At 40.8% G+C, this 15,473-nt stretch overlaps 3 protein-coding genes across 3 annotated transcripts; 1 reads left to right on the top strand and 2 right to left on the bottom strand.

The window, feature by feature from the left end:
* The first annotated feature begins 63 nt into the window (after positions 1-63).
* On the top strand, positions 64-6,263 carry ruvbl1 (RuvB-like AAA ATPase 1). Its single transcript, XM_044023872.1, has 11 exons — positions 64-332; positions 1,545-1,631; positions 1,722-1,854; positions 3,069-3,220; positions 3,561-3,650; positions 4,325-4,474; positions 4,569-4,632; positions 4,937-5,135; positions 5,259-5,361; positions 5,447-5,538; positions 5,902-6,263. The coding sequence occupies exons 1-11, from the start codon at positions 192-194 to the stop codon at positions 6,059-6,061; spliced, it is 1,371 nt and encodes a 456-aa protein (XP_043879807.1). The 5' UTR covers positions 64-191; the 3' UTR covers positions 6,062-6,263.
* Positions 6,264-7,254: 991 nt separating this feature from the next.
* mustn1a (musculoskeletal, embryonic nuclear protein 1a) lies at positions 7,255-8,944 on the bottom strand. The gene is made up of 3 exons (XM_044023684.1): positions 8,672-8,944; positions 8,437-8,566; positions 7,255-8,162 (listed from the first exon to the last, which is right to left on the bottom strand). Exons 1-3 carry the CDS (start codon positions 8,678-8,680, stop codon positions 8,065-8,067), a joined length of 237 nt encoding a protein of 78 aa, XP_043879619.1. The 5' UTR covers positions 8,681-8,944; the 3' UTR covers positions 7,255-8,064.
* Positions 8,945-10,096: 1,152 nt separating this feature from the next.
* Positions 10,097-15,412, bottom strand: rft1 (RFT1 homolog). Its single transcript, XM_044023683.1, has 10 exons — positions 15,162-15,412; positions 14,969-15,054; positions 13,748-13,870; positions 13,044-13,335; positions 12,824-12,958; positions 12,440-12,700; positions 12,199-12,343; positions 12,017-12,122; positions 11,680-11,929; positions 10,097-10,274 (listed from the first exon to the last, which is right to left on the bottom strand). Exons 1-10 carry the CDS (start codon positions 15,222-15,224, stop codon positions 10,110-10,112), a joined length of 1,626 nt encoding a protein of 541 aa, XP_043879618.1. The 5' UTR covers positions 15,225-15,412; the 3' UTR covers positions 10,097-10,109.
* Between the last annotated feature and the right edge of the window lie 61 nt (positions 15,413-15,473).

The raw sequence follows: 15,473 nt of genomic DNA, 5'->3' as shown, positions 1-15,473 counted from the left end.
ACTGATAAACAGTAGAGGGCAGCAAAACCCTGTTGTTAGGTCTAGTCTGCCAAAGTCAGCACTTTAGAAGAAGATCCCCCAGTGTTTTGAGTTTCGGCGCCGGTTGCGGCGGTAAGGAATTACCTGAAGCGTATACTTTTGTATCTACCTGAACATCGGTTTGCAGCTCGTGCATCAAATATATCACAACTATGAAAATCGAGGAGGTAAAAAGCACCACGAAGACACAGAGGATTGCCTCCCACAGTCATGTAAAAGGACTCGGGCTAGACGAGGCCGGGAATGCTAAGCAGAGCGCATGTGGTCTGGTAGGCCAGGAGGCTGCGAGAGAGGTAACAATCATCTTTCACTGCACCTGCGTTATTAATGGTATTGTTATCACGTTTAGGATAAATGTTTCATATATATCAGAAGTGTTTATGAGGAACGTGTCCACTGTAGGCACTGTACACTCAGCTAGTTTAGTTAGCATAGTGGTGTCGCTATTTCATACGGAGGTTAACGGGAATGTCCATCATCAGTAATTAGTAATTCATTATTGCTTTTCAGTCTAATAAACATCATATTTGTAACATTTTAACCAGACTGTATAATGACAGCATGTACGAACGCAGGAAATGACCTGGAAGTAATAGCGTTGAGGGTTGAAAAACAATTTATAAACGTACCATAGCGAGATCTTTCAAAACAAATACAAAAAATGTACAATGTTTTTTTTTTTATTTTGTCGTTGATCTTTATGTTTGAGGCCAACCTAAAAATAAAACAAAATTGTAAAACCTAGCACGAGTATGTTACCTCCATTGTTGTTTGTTTTCGGTTTCCATGGGTGAACCTGACCCGGAAGTACACTGATCTACATGCGCGCTCCCAAAAGCAAATCCTTTTTGTTCTGGCATTAAATATATTTGCATTACATTATTCTTTTCTTACATTTATTTATTTATCTAAATGCAGACATTTAACCAATTTTTGAATAAGCTGTCTTCCAGATAAAGGAGGCACACAAAGCCTGTAAATATAATACAGTATTGTGTATATAAAAATATAATACAGTACTGTAATAATCTGTGCAGATCTAGCTCTGCACAATTTAAACTGTTTTAATAATTGTTCTCTTTATGGTATCACTATGCATGTTGCTGTATGCTGTATTATGATTATGAAAAGACTATATATATATATATATATATATATATGTACAGTATGTATGTGTACATATATTTGTATTCATCTGTTATTGAAAGGAAACTTGACCATGAATTATTGTTTTGGTTGTTTTTTTTTTACTTAAAACGATAAATTAATATCTTTAATGAAAGGTAAAGTAGCACTAGTTTATTAAATTGCACTGCTTACTTATATGAATTGTGTTAGTTTAGGCACAATCATGACTGTACATTTGTAGTAGACAGATGTAGACTATAGCATGTTTGTTTGTGCTTCACAGTAATCTAACACATACATGGTTAATAATGAACAATAAAGTTTTAGAAATATGCTTTGAAGTCACTTCAATGTATATTGCTTGTGTCGTTGTCTAGGCTTGTGGCATAATTGTCGAGCTCATTCGCTCGAAGAAGATGGCAGGCAGGGCAGTGTTATTGGCAGGGCCACCTGGTACAGGGAAGGTAAGTTTTCAGCATACATTTAGTAGGAGACTCTTGATGTTGCTGAGTATCTTCCCCCTAAAACCCCTTTTTTACCTCTCCTTCTTTTAGACGGCCCTTGCCTTGGCAGTAGCACAGGAGCTGGGAAACAAGGTGCCTTTCTGCCCGATGGTCGGCAGTGAGGTCTACTCATCTGAAATTAAAAAAACAGAAGTACTGATGGAAAATTTCAGGAGGGCCATTGGTGAGTTTCACTTAAATAGTTAGCTTTGAATCAAACTTTGGTTCGTAATACCCACACAAATCACAGTGACTTAGGTTGATGTGTTTTGGAAGGCTCTAACCTGTTGTGATATTGATAATAAGCTGAGCATGAATTCAATTTTCACATTTCTTAGAGCCTGTTCAGACCTGTTGATAACATCTGTTCTGAGTGATCTGATCATGTCCAGATCACACTGAGTACAGGTCTCACAAGAGGTTGACATCAGACATATCTTTACATTCATACAATCAGCATAATTTTATTCTCGCGAAAAGACATAACAGGACTGTGTATTTTTACTAAAAGGTGTGGATGTCATGTGATCATAGGAGACACATGCCAGGTTTAAAACAGTCTTGCTTAGGGCTACTTGCAGGGCTGTTTATGCAATTGGGTCACTGAGGACACTTTAGATATTAATACCAGGTCTGGACAGGGTCTTAGTCCACAACACAGAACCAAAGTAGCAGCAAGAGGGGCAAAAGTCACATCCAGATATCTTGATGAAAAGTGTTGGCAGAAACAGCAGGAATTATCCCAAGCAACAACACAGAAAAATTCAAAACCAAGCTAACTCCCTGTTGGCACCAAAACTGTCGATTTGAAAAACAAATTTTGGTTCTTGAGGTACAGTAACACACTGAATTAATTTAGTCCTATGCATTATTTGATGTAAATGGCTAAATGTGATTCCAGCTCAGTTTTCCACTGAGGATTCACATGGCATCATTCTTATGAGCTGAAAGTCAACATTCTACAGTGGATTCTAGAAGGAAGGAAGGCTTTAGAGGGGAAATTTGTCTGAGTGGTGATGGCACCTGTCGCAGGGGAGGAAATGGAGCTTAGGTAGACGGACAGCTGGTCGTCAGCACCTTCGCTCCTCCCCTAGAACAAGATCCACTGGAGGAGTGGGCTTCATTTGAAGGTTGTCATCACCTTGTCGACAGACAGTCCCTGCTGTCTGACCCGCACCACTAAGGGCCTTCCACCTGTGTGCTGCTCGTACTCGGATAGAATGTGATCATGTTACACAGTAATGATGCCCAGTAATTTCATGGGCACGCGCACACGTGTCTCTCTCTGTGTAATAAACGCATTGTTCAGCAGTCAGAGGGATGTGGCGGCTTAGCTGATACAGGAATCTCAAGGCCTGATGTGTTTGTGTGTGTGTGACTGATGTCGCCTGCCTTCAGGACTGCGTATCAAAGAGACCAAGGAGGTGTATGAAGGGGAGGTAACAGAGCTGACCCCCTGTGAGACTGAGAATCCCATGGGAGGCTACGGCAAAACCATCAGCCACGTCATCATCGGTCTCAAGACGGCCAAAGGCACAAAGCAGCTCAAGGTCAGATTGGGAGCTACATTATGCTTTATCCACATTAATTGTATTGTTTTTTATCAGGTATTTAAAAAATAGTCTCTTAGCTGTGTAATTTTTTAAACTTAACTTAAAATTATTCAACAAAACAACTGTAGATACATCAGGGAGCAATTTTCCAGTGTCATTAAACTCCTCTGTCTTGCAACAACTGTTTTTTGCAACAACAAAATCCTAAATCAGTGTCATCACCTAAATCTCTTCCTTGGCCCATAACCTACATCCTTCACTTTTTGAGTTATGCTGCTCACAAACAGACTATCGATGTAACAAGTGTGAGTCAAAATATCTTGTCTTGTTTCTTTAGCTGGATCCTAGTATTTATGAGAGTCTTCAAAAGGAGCGCGTGGAAGTGGGAGACGTCATCTACATTGAAGCAAACAGTGGAGCTGTCAAGGTATCATCATATCACTATTGTGTGTCCCTGCTTTGATTGGCCTGTCAAATATTGTAATTCACCTGATTGTCTTATTTCACAGATTAAATATTGAAAGTTCAAACTTAAAAAGAGAATCCTGTGTAGGCCAAGGTTGAGTGATTTCTGTCTTGCCTGTCCTCTTCTGTCCTTCATGGTTATGTACTTTCATCTCCCTCTGTTCTGCTTGAAAGCTCAGCTGCATTTCTGCTGTTCACTGGAATGAGTCTGTCTCTCATTCCTGCAGCTCTCTGCTCTTCATCTATCTCACCATCTCCTATAGTGCCTCTTTTCCAGCAGTGGTGCTTGTGGTCTGTGTTGACAGGCTCTGATGACGGTTCCTTTAATCGGTACAGGTGGGCTGAGGGCGCAGGTCGGCTCTTGTCAGAGGCCAAAGAGAACGGGCTGGGCGACACATTTGTTGCTGTTGACAGCATCTCATGACCTGCCTCCTCAAACCCTTTCATCTCTCAGCCTGCTCTCTCTGTTGGGCCTGGCACTAGGTTCAATCATACACCTGCTCGGCCTCCTCTCGTGCACCGTCTTTGTTTCTCTGTCGTCCAGAGACACTCACTTCAGTCAAACCAGTGGGTGGTTAATTAATTAGTTTGCTATTTTACAAAAATGATTCACATTCTTTGCTATTGTACTTGCAGAGACAAGGTCGCTGTGACACATTTGCAACAGAGTTTGACCTGGAAGCAGAAGAGTATGTCCCACTGCCCAAAGGTGATGTCCACAAAAAGAAGGAGATCGTGCAAGATGTCACGTTGCATGACCTGGATATTGCAAATGCCAGACCCCAAGTACGTTACTGCTAATGTTCTTCAGTGTTACAGAGTTTTATCCCTTTTTATATTTTTAAAACTAATCAATCATCAATTCATGATTCAATCCTAGGGAGGACAGGACATTCTTTCCATGATGGGACAACTGATGAAACCAAAAAAGACAGAAATCACAGGTAGGAAATGATTTACAGCTACCGCTTCCTGTTAAATGCCTCATTCCCACTGGTCAAAAAAACAAATGAATCCTGGGTTTAAACAGGATTTTGACCAGTGGGAATGTGTTTGACATTCTTACACACACATTTATAACATCGCACTTAATAAGCAGGATACAGGATTGAAAAAAACTGAACTGAATGTGTTGTTTGGCTTAAATTATGCTATTTATATTTGCAAACTGTAGTGTGAAAGAGTCTCATGCCAGAAGTTGTTTTTCAATTTTCAGTCAGTCCTTATTTAATCCTTGGTCTTTTGTAGATAAACTCCGAGCTGAGATTAACAAGGTGGTGAATCGCTACATCGACCAGGGCGTAGCTGAGCTTGTACCCGGTGTGCTGTTTGTGGACGAGGTGCACATGCTCGACATCGAATGCTTCACCTACCTACACCGAGCACTCGAGAGCTCCATCGCGCCCATCGTCGTATTCGCGTCCAACAGGGGAAACTGTTTAATTAGGTGAGAGGTGTTAAAATGTGTTTTCTAGAGCAAGAAGCACAATCCTAAAAAGGAAAGAGACCAGAGACATTTTTCTGCTAAGATAAAGAATTGTAGATGTAACTCTTACCTGTCGTTCACCAGGGGGACGGAGGACATCAGCTCTCCACATGGGATTCCTCTGGACCTGCTGGACAGAGTCATGATAATCCGCACCATGCTCTACACACCACAGGAGATGAAGCAGGTGAGTCTGACAGCCAAAGTGTCTCCATGTGTGATGAGAGACAGCGAGTGAGGCATGACTCACTTACGTGCCTGTGATTTTGTAGATCATCAAGATCCGTGCTCAGACTGAAGGGATCAATATCAGCGAAGAAGCCTTGTCACACCTGGCAGAGATCGGCACAAAGACCACCCTCAGGTAAAGACTGTCACTCAAAGTGGGTGTCACTGAATGACAGGGACATCTCAGCAGCTTTACATTAAGTGTTCCAGGTTTATTTGATCACATAACACCACACTGTGGGTGGATCAGTGATTTAAAAAAATGAGTCATTTTTATCTGCATCTTTATAAATTGGTGAAAACAGTTGGCTTATTGATAATAGATGTAAAAAAACGTTCTTTACTATTTGTGATATATTTGATTGGAAACCATAATATTTAGCCCCGTCTGGTGCTAAACGTGATAGACCAAGAGACAACATCATCAACATCACACATATTTTTGTGAAATTGTTCAAATATAATGACATGAGGTTAAAAATTTGCTGTTTGTTTGCAGATATGCTGTGCAGCTGCTGACACCGGCCAATCTGCTGGGACGTGTTCAAGGAAAAGAGAGCGTGGAGAGAGAGCAGGTCGAGGAAATCAACGAGCTGTTCTACGACGCCAAGTCCTCGGCTAAAATCCTGCAAGATCAACATCATAAGTTTATGAAGTAAAACCGGAGTTAGTTCTTTCTTTCACAGACTATAGAGAGTGTCACCAGGGCATGTTACATCGTTCACTTCAATCCTCTGCATTTTCCCCATCGTCACTTTCACCATCGCTCATTTTGTTCTGCAGCAATTACTGTAGGAGTTTTGTTTTATTCATTCTGTTTGTTAATGGAAATAATTTTGAATAAAAGTGGAAAAAAAACAATTTGACTTGAGTTATCATTAATATTTTCTCTACATTTTTTTTCTTGAAAAACAAAGCGGATGTTGTTATTTCACATATTCAAATTACTTGACAGCAGTTTTTTTATTAGAAACAAACTTAAGCTACAGGATGCGGGATATAATCACATTTTGGCAAGAGAAAAAAACACATTTAACCGCATTGGCCCTTTACTGCCATTTCAGCAGGTAAAATAATTAAACTATAATCTGTCAAACATAATACTTGTGAATTACATGCATCATTTTTAAATCAGAAACACCCATTCAGTCACTAAGCAGTATGGCCTATAATCATTATAATCACCAGTTTATACTGGCCCTTAATCCAATAGAACTGAATGAAATTAAGTAATTTTAAGAAAAAACAACTGTCAGCCACATGGTGGTGTAGTGGTTAGCACTCTTTCCTTTGCAGGAAGAAGATCCAGTTTCGTGACCTGGTTGGAACAAGGGTCTTTCTGCATGCAACTGTATGTTCTCGTGTGTGTGCGTGGGTTTTCTCCAACAGTCCAAAAACATGCAGATTTGGGGATCAAGCAAATCAAACACTCTAAATTGACTGTGAATGGTTGTTTTTCTCTTTGTGGCTGTGTGATGGACTGGCGAACTGTCCAGGGTTTACCCCGCCTTTCGTCCTACGTCAGCTGGAACTAGCACCAGCGACCCTCATGTGGAGGATAAAGCAGTAGAAGATGAATGAATTGATCAAACTGTCTAAGGATAAGGGGCTACCAGTCGTTCATTTTTGCAAGTAAGAAACTGAGCTGCTTACATTAGCCCTTCACAGTTGAAATCAAATAATTTGGATGGACAAATTGCATTTTAGTCACAAAGTAGGTGTTGACATCACAGCAAGTCATTTTAGTTGTTTAGTTTAGTTTAAATAGCCCTTAAAGATCCATTGTGTAACATTTGGGAGGGTTTACTGACAGAAATAGACTAAACTACCAATAAGAATTGTTTTAAGCATATAATCACAGGCCTTGCTTTATTGAGGGTGTCACCTCGTGTTACCATGTTTCTACAGTTTTATTACTTTGAAGCAGAAGCTTCTAACATAAATAAAAAGAACTGCTGGCTATCTAACATGACAACGACTGAATAACACTTTTAAACATCTGGATCTATGTGAACCTCATCAGCTAATGGATGACTCAAAGCTCTCTTTGAAGCTGCTCAGGCCACTATGACAAAGAAAGGGCTGAGCAGAGAAGTCCCGTTGTTTCACCATTAGATGTCACCAATTCTTATACACTAACTTTAACAGGCAAATAAACGGTTAAGAAGGACTGAGTGGACTATAATCTGTCTAAATTAACCGCTTAATGGAATCAAGTCACGCAGATGGTCATTAGTTGTAATGAGCATTTACATGTATTTTAACAAGTGAATGAGTCATGATTATTCAAATAAAAGACCTCATGACTTAAATCAAGAAATCAAGTCATTAACTTGCATCATTGAACAGTAGATAAATGCCAGTGAGAGGAAACCACAACAGAGACTAAATTAACCAAATTATCGATTTGAGATACCATTTATGTAAATAAAAATGTATTGGGAACCTGTATATCTGTTCACTATAATACTATAAATGCAACTACGTGCTACAATTAAACTTAGTGCAAAAACACAAGCAGAACTTGGATGAACAGGACAACGGCACAAAAAAAGTAAGAAGGTGGCTTTTTATGCTGATTTCTTTTTTTAAATGGATGGATATTCAGCTGGAACCAAACCCAAACCCTTAAAGTGTTGTCCAGTCATGGTCCAGAGGTCTGCTACTTTCTGACTGGACGACCTGAGCGTGTGTTGAGCGCGGTCTCTGCTCCAGACTTAGCTCGACTGAACACAGACGGAGCAACTTTACCCGTTTTCTCTGCAAAAGGAGGAAAAAAGAGCGAGAAGTAACTATCACAAGTGTGGTATGCTCTTCATAAACACATGCACTGATTTCCCCTCATCCTAGTAGGTGAAACAGAGAGAGAGAGGGGAATCTCCCATCATTACAACCCCCCCTCTCTGTATATGGAGTGGAAACTTCAGCATCATGGGAAATGCTCCATACACACCCACTGACTGAATCTGATTTTAATAATCTAAAAAATGCATTTCTTTCCATCTCCTCAGTGTAATATTGTGTGTGTGCTTACCACACTCCTCCATGACTTCAAAGGTCTTGCTCTTTGGTGGCCCACCAGTGCCCAGTTTGCCCTTTGTTTCAGTCAGATCCTCTTCACTCACTTCAGGACGCTGCATGTGTTCACCTTCTTCCTGTCCTGGCTGGAGATCAGGCACAGGAAAGGCACAAGTCAAACAACATTAAAGAGATTCCTGCCCACCCATTTCTGGCATGCACCATTTTGGAAACTCAAAAAGTGCACTCACTTGAGACATTGTGGTTCAGTGGGTGAAAATATCCTCCTCCTCTGTCAACTGTTGGTCTGCTTCTCCTGTGCGTTCACCTCAACACACTCACAAATTACACAACCGAGCAAGATTCTCTAGTGGTCAATAAATGTGTTTCAAAGACAAACACATGACGCAATGAGTGTGCGGGCTCCTCCTCTTCTGTCTCTGCCTCTGGATTTTCTCATGGTCTGCCATCTTCTCTGCTGCTTCAGTAAAAACTGATGAGCTCACTTCTACAACTGGTAATACGTTCCCCCAAGATAATACTCTCTGCTCTACCTCTCTCAACCAACACTGGTAACAAGTGGGCAAAGAAATGTGGACTCAAGGTCAAGGGTTATGACTTTTACTTCCTGGAGGAACTTTATGGCATGGTACTAGAAGAGCATAAAGAACAGAGAATCACACTGCCTTCCCAGGATTTCCGGCTCTTTTCTTTTTTTTTTTACATAATTAGGGACAGCAGTGATTAGTAAAGAGGAAAAGTCCACCCAGCAACATGTCAACAATTGGGTCACTCTCATACTGTTCAGGCTCTAAGAGAGAACAAGTAAAAGACACAAACTGGAACAAGAACCTAACGTACAAAACCTAACCTAACGTACAAAAGTCTAAGTAGACAGACGTCAGGAGGAGATCCCATATGTACTCTTTTTTGAATGTGTGTAAGCTTATGAAATGAAGACTCTTCCTGCACCGACAACATAAACAATCAGGTGCTGGTTATCAGTGGTCACAAGAACAAAAATGTCAATATCAAAAGTCAAAGTGAACCTCACAAATGTTCTTTCACTCATGAACCAAATCAGCAAGTCATCATTTCAATGTGCAGTGGTTTTTGGCTTTTGATCAACATGAGATCAGACACAAAGTGCATCACAAGTGAAATCCTTCAGAAACAGAATCTTATGAACAAAATACAACTCTATAAACCGCCCCAAATGTATCTGCTTTAAAAATGTCCATTATTTACACAATGTGATATTAAATCTAAAATAGACCAAACATCAATTGGGACCTTCCAAAAAGAGAAAGACAAGTATTGCAAAAGCTGTCTTTTGGTCATTTTACACAACAGAATTTCATATATTTTAATTATAACACCACAAATATGAATAGAAATTACCTAATTTTATTTGTGTTAGACAACCTGCCCCAGTAACAAAGTCATTTTCATCTTTAAATACATTCTTCAGTTTTTTTCACCCATAATTACATCCTGAAACGGATCATGGCATCATTACCGATGCAGGAATGTTACAGTAAAAACATTGCACGCACGCACACACAAAACAAACACACAGAGGTCAAGTTTCAAAATGTTGTTCCCTCGTTGCTTTCACACAGACAGTAACCATCATTTAGTAGCATTTTAGCTACTGATTGTGCATTTTTCTTCCATTTTTGGTCAAATTTACGTGTGTTTTTTTCCGTACTGAGGCAACAGCCGAGTCCTCACAAACTGTATGAGCCTCGTCTCTGTGAGGAGAACAACTACAAGCACACCAAGTAGACTCACTGCTCCCACGCCAATATGGACCAGCCTCAGTAACCAGCCGCTGTCACAGCAGAAAACACTCTGAAAATTGAATAACAATATAACGTGAACACGGATTACCACAATAATATCAATCTCTGGATTAGGTTTTACAGGACAATCAGAATTAAATACAAATACTGGGATTTTTCAACCTGGGCTTTATGTTTACTTGTGGGTGTGTCATTAAAATAGTGCTGACATTAACTTTAACAATGGGTCCAGATGACTGGTTCAGTCAGCTGCCACAACATTGCCACAATGTAATCCTGTGGGGCAACTGCAACATTCACATTATGTCCACTAAAAGTGCTGGTCTTCACCAATATATTGCTGAAATTGGCTTTGTAAGAGTCTGACATCATTACTGAAGCACTGTAGTCAGTAACTCTCGCCCAAGGCCTGCTCTGAATTGCCATAAGGCTTGAGATGTTGCAAGGTATATGTAGCTGACAGGGACAATAATATGATATTGAAGGCTGCCCCGATTTGTTTGAGCTGGACTACACCGTTGACAAGCTCACACCAGATCATTCGCCACTGCAAGGATGTGAAGTTCTGGAAAATGGTGGTGTTGCTGTGGCTGCTGTGAAAACGGAGAACACCAATGTGGTCAAAGGTGGAACCTGTTGATGCCTGATACTGGTGGTTGTGTCCTTCAATAATACCTAGACATTTTTTAACGCTGTATTCTGCTTCAGAGCGGGATCTGAGTGAGAGCTGAGTGACACTAGTGCTTCTGTAATGTTGTCTCTTTGGTAATGTTGTCTCTTCAAGACTCTTACAATAACAATTTGAACCATTTATTGGTGAAAACAAGCATTTATAGTTGACATGATGTAGATATATAGTATAGCAGTTGCCCCAGGAGCAACCTCTTAGCGGCCCAGCCACACAGAAACAAACTCGTTTAACTGCCCCTCAAAGATTACTACATAAATTCCTATAGTAGTACAGACCATTAATGCAGCACTCTGCACAACCTGATAGGTTTGACAGCACTGATAGTTCTTTTGCATTATATTAAATGCATTTTGAGAAGTGCCTGGGTCAAATATTACAAACATTTCAAAGAGAAACAACTGGTAATTGCTAATATTAAATACTCTTAATTGACTCCAGCCACATCCAGTGTACTCCTTGTGCCATTCCCAAGCCTGGATACACAGGAGGGTTGTGTCAGGAGTAAAAGTATCTGCCAAATCAAATATGTGAATTATTTGCTGTGGTGACCCCCAGAGATGGAGAAGCTAAACAAGCAAAAAAATATATACAAAGCATTTGTATAATAATTGAACAGCCTTGTTGTGGTCACTGTCGTCATATTGCAGCTGCTGGTTGAACCAATCTACTGGATTCTAAGTATCTGTGAGTACCTTTAACTGACATAACCCACAACAGAGAACTCAGTTGTTGTTAAGAATAAGGAGGAATGTCTGTCTTGTACCTCTGAAACTGCTGTGATGACTCCACTGACAGCAAGGGCCAGTAGGAGGAGCGGGGAGGGCCGGAGGCCTCGCAGTGGTTTCCACGCAGTGAACTGGAAGTAGCGGTGTATGTAAAGCAGGCTGTGGACGATGCGCAGGCCCATGTTGAGGCAGTTTGCAAGTATGAAGCCGACACCACCAGCCCACCACGTCAGCACGTAGGACAAGACAAGGAAGGACACAGACAGAGCCAACATCACCAGATTGTAGCTGAGGATAAAACAAAATAAAAAAGTGTTAACTGACATTAACCATCATATGACGTGTGACAACATCTGCATATGTTTACTTCCTTACTTGTCAACCTCTCTTTGGCTCATGGCAGCAAAGACAAAACACTCGGTTACACCGTTTACAGCGAGGAGGAGGACGTAGCAGCTGTAGCATCGCAGCAAAGTGGGACCTTTGAAAAATAAATTATCATAACAGATTTTTATATGTTATGAGTCTTCATCTTGGCGTCACCACAGCTCACTCACCTGCTCCACTGCTCAGCAAAGAGCCGCCGTAAATGTCCAGAGCCAAGTGAGAGAAGGCGTAGCCAAACACTGTGATGATAAGACCGATCACTAAAACCAGTTTTAGCAGGCACTCCAGGACATCTGCTGCTATAGCAACATCTTCCTGCCGTCATAAAAGGAAGTAAAATCAGTGTCTAGCTTTCAAATAAAACATTCATGAAGCAGTGTTTGCTTTGTTTTGTTTTTTTAATATTTAAACCTGTTTCTGGTTTTTGACATCATGTCCTCTCTCCAGCACTTTGGCAAAGAAGATGTAGAAGCTTTCCTCGATGGGCAAGAAGATGAAGCGCGCCACCATGGAGCCCAGGTTGTTGACGATGTCATAAACGCCCTGGTCTCCAAAGCTGAGGACGTTCAGAAAGGTCATGATGTAACGCTCACCCTCTGTCAGGATCTGCTTCAGGAAGGACTGTTTGAAGAAGCTCCATGTGAGCCGAGCTAGAGTCCAGTCAACCAGTGGCTGCAACAACAGTTTTTATGACAAACATCTCAAAACTCATCAGCTTTCGTTTGTGGATATTCTCTGTGTGTGTGTGTGTGTGTGTGTGTGTGTGTGTGTGTGTGTGTGTGACAGCTCGACTACCTCTCCATCCACTCTACAGGGTAAGAGCTCCCCAACGTGGTGCACAGGAAAACTCTTCTTGTAAGCTTGTTCAGAGCCCAGGAAATGAATAAAGTAAGCAGCATAACACAGCACCAGGACTCCTGTGTACACCAACTAAGAAGAGATTAAAGTGATTAATTACAGTAGGAAAGAGATATTTACAGATATAATGACAGGGAGACGTCAGCTGATTTCTTACATGAGCAGCAGAGAAAATGTAGAGGCCCCATTCACGAGCGGACACCACCAGCACCACAGTTATACTGCATTTTGCAATCATAGCTAAACTCTCAGCGACCACCTTCAGGCGGACAAACATGTGAGCTTGAGCCAGGACCCAGAGAGGCTCAGCCAGGAGCTCCTGCACTCCAGACAAGCCAAACAACACCACAGCAGGGCCATAGTACGGGACAGTCTGAGGATCTGGGATCTCCAAGAGCCACAGCCACACACACACCAGCAGAGCCGCCCATAACACACCGAGAGGCAGTCTGACAGGTGAAGACACGCAGGTAAATATTACACAGGACTGGGGCTGGGTACCAAGCTCTGTACTTTCAATGTGATTGTGCCAGTCTAACCAGACAGAAAAACTATTTTCTATCATGAGCACTTGAACACTGTAAAGAACTGCCTTGTGTCAAATTATTGAATTATGTGTTTACTCTTTTTTTCCCACATTTTTCCTAGTATTAGATTTTTTTTTATATTCAAGTTATATCTATATTTTATATTCTTCCTTCTTCTTAACTAGACTGCCTTTACAATTATTTAGCAGAAATGGAACTCTGTTTCTGACAATCAATCCTTTCTTGGCACAACATCATACAGGTGAGTGGTACCCAACTTGACACAAGACCCAAGAACATTGTTAAATTAAGTTCTGTTGTGAATTCAACTCACGTCAGCCACAGCAGGTTGATAACTTGTCTCCAGCTGTGGTTTGTCCCAGATCCCCCACTCAGACACGCTCTGCGGAAAGCCTCTCTGGACAAAAACACCAATGTGGTGTAGAGTAGTGTAAGCCTGCACAACACACACACAAATTAAATGGTTAATCATTGATGATGGACAATAAATTCAGTTCTATTAATTTTATTACAGACATAAAGTCCAGTAAAAGAGAAAGAAAAGGGAAAAAACTAAAACATAACAGATTTCAAAAGCACATAATACAGTATCTTAAAGAGTATATAAATATAAATAACTATACTTATAGACAACTACATTGACAACCAGCTCACCAGTTTAAGAAATAATAACTTCTTAAATGCTAGCTTCTTTATGATAGTGAACTGAATATCTTTGGTTATTGGTCATGTTGAGTTTTAGAAAACACCAGCTGACATTTTCCATCAATTTTTGCACCGGATGACATTAATACTGCTCAGTTCATGTAAGTTAGAACAGTGTGACAGAGAAGCAGCATGTACCTGAGGAAGCCAAATGGAACACAGCCATCATTAATGTGGTCATTTGCACCTGTAGTTTCCACTGCGGTCAGCAATCAATTTCTCCATGGTCAAACTACCAGACGCTGAAATTTAACGGCCTCCTTACCAAAGCTTTTACAGTAAAAAGCCTGTGAACCAATAAATCAAGCTGATTTGTAAGGATATCAATATCCGCTTTTCAAAATTAAACCATAGAGAACTGTATCTCTGTCTGAGTGCACTTTTGAAAGCACATCTTTGAATGGGAAAAATAATGAAAATCCTCACCGCTATAAGTTTCAGAGACCTAATAACTACACTTTGATTAACTGTATAAAGAGAATTCTCTATAAGTTCTAAACGAGAACGATGAAGTTGTGTTCAGCACATTGATCTGTACTAGTGCACTGGAGGTCGGCCATTTTATAGTGCAGTTTTCAAGTTAAAGGTCTCCCATTGGCATTTTTTAATCAAAACTATTTGCAACTTTGAGACGCAATAAAAACAAAAATGTCCATACTACTACTCGATAGACTACTATGATACTGGAAATCTGACATTTTTAGAGATATTTCAAGTTAAATATCCCACATTAGCAAAATGTCCATAAGTTCTAACTAATAAAATGGACCACTGGAAAATACTCATCAGTTGCAGTCCTGGCTGCCATCACAACATCTGCCATCTTTACCTGACATTAACGACACCAATTAGCTCTTTGGACACAAACCGCAATGTGAATGCGTTCAGCAAAAAGGTGAGCACACGAAACATCACCTGAAACAAAAAAAGACACAAGCAAAAGTCAGTCAAGTCAAAACTATGACATGAGTAGCGTGGTAGTTTACCTGTCTGTCTTTCTGTCTGACTGTGTGTCCACGTACCTGTAACAGCACATTGTAGGACGCTAGTGTGGACGCGCTCTTCAGCACATCCTCAGAGCTCATTGTGGACTTCCTCCTCTCACCCACTATGAGTTTGCATCAGGCGAGAAACTGAACAGCAACCCGCTGCTTTCTACAGCGGAAAAACATTACATAAACACGCTGTGATACAAGTGTGAAGGCAACAACTGTCTGACAGCAGTGAAATCGGATATCACTTCCGGACACACTGTTACGGCTGCACTTTACGCGCTGACGTCATAGAGCGTTGCGTCCAAATGTGTTGTCGCTAGAGGGCGATATAATCCTTCT

The sequence above is a fragment of the Solea senegalensis genome, linkage group LG4 (genome assembly GCF_019176455.1).
Source record: "Solea senegalensis isolate Sse05_10M linkage group LG4, IFAPA_SoseM_1, whole genome shotgun sequence".
Lineage (NCBI taxonomy): Eukaryota > Metazoa > Chordata > Actinopteri > Pleuronectiformes > Soleidae > Solea > Solea senegalensis.
The sequence above is the reverse complement of the archived record's forward strand: the minus strand, read 5'-3'. Positions and strand labels throughout refer to the sequence as shown.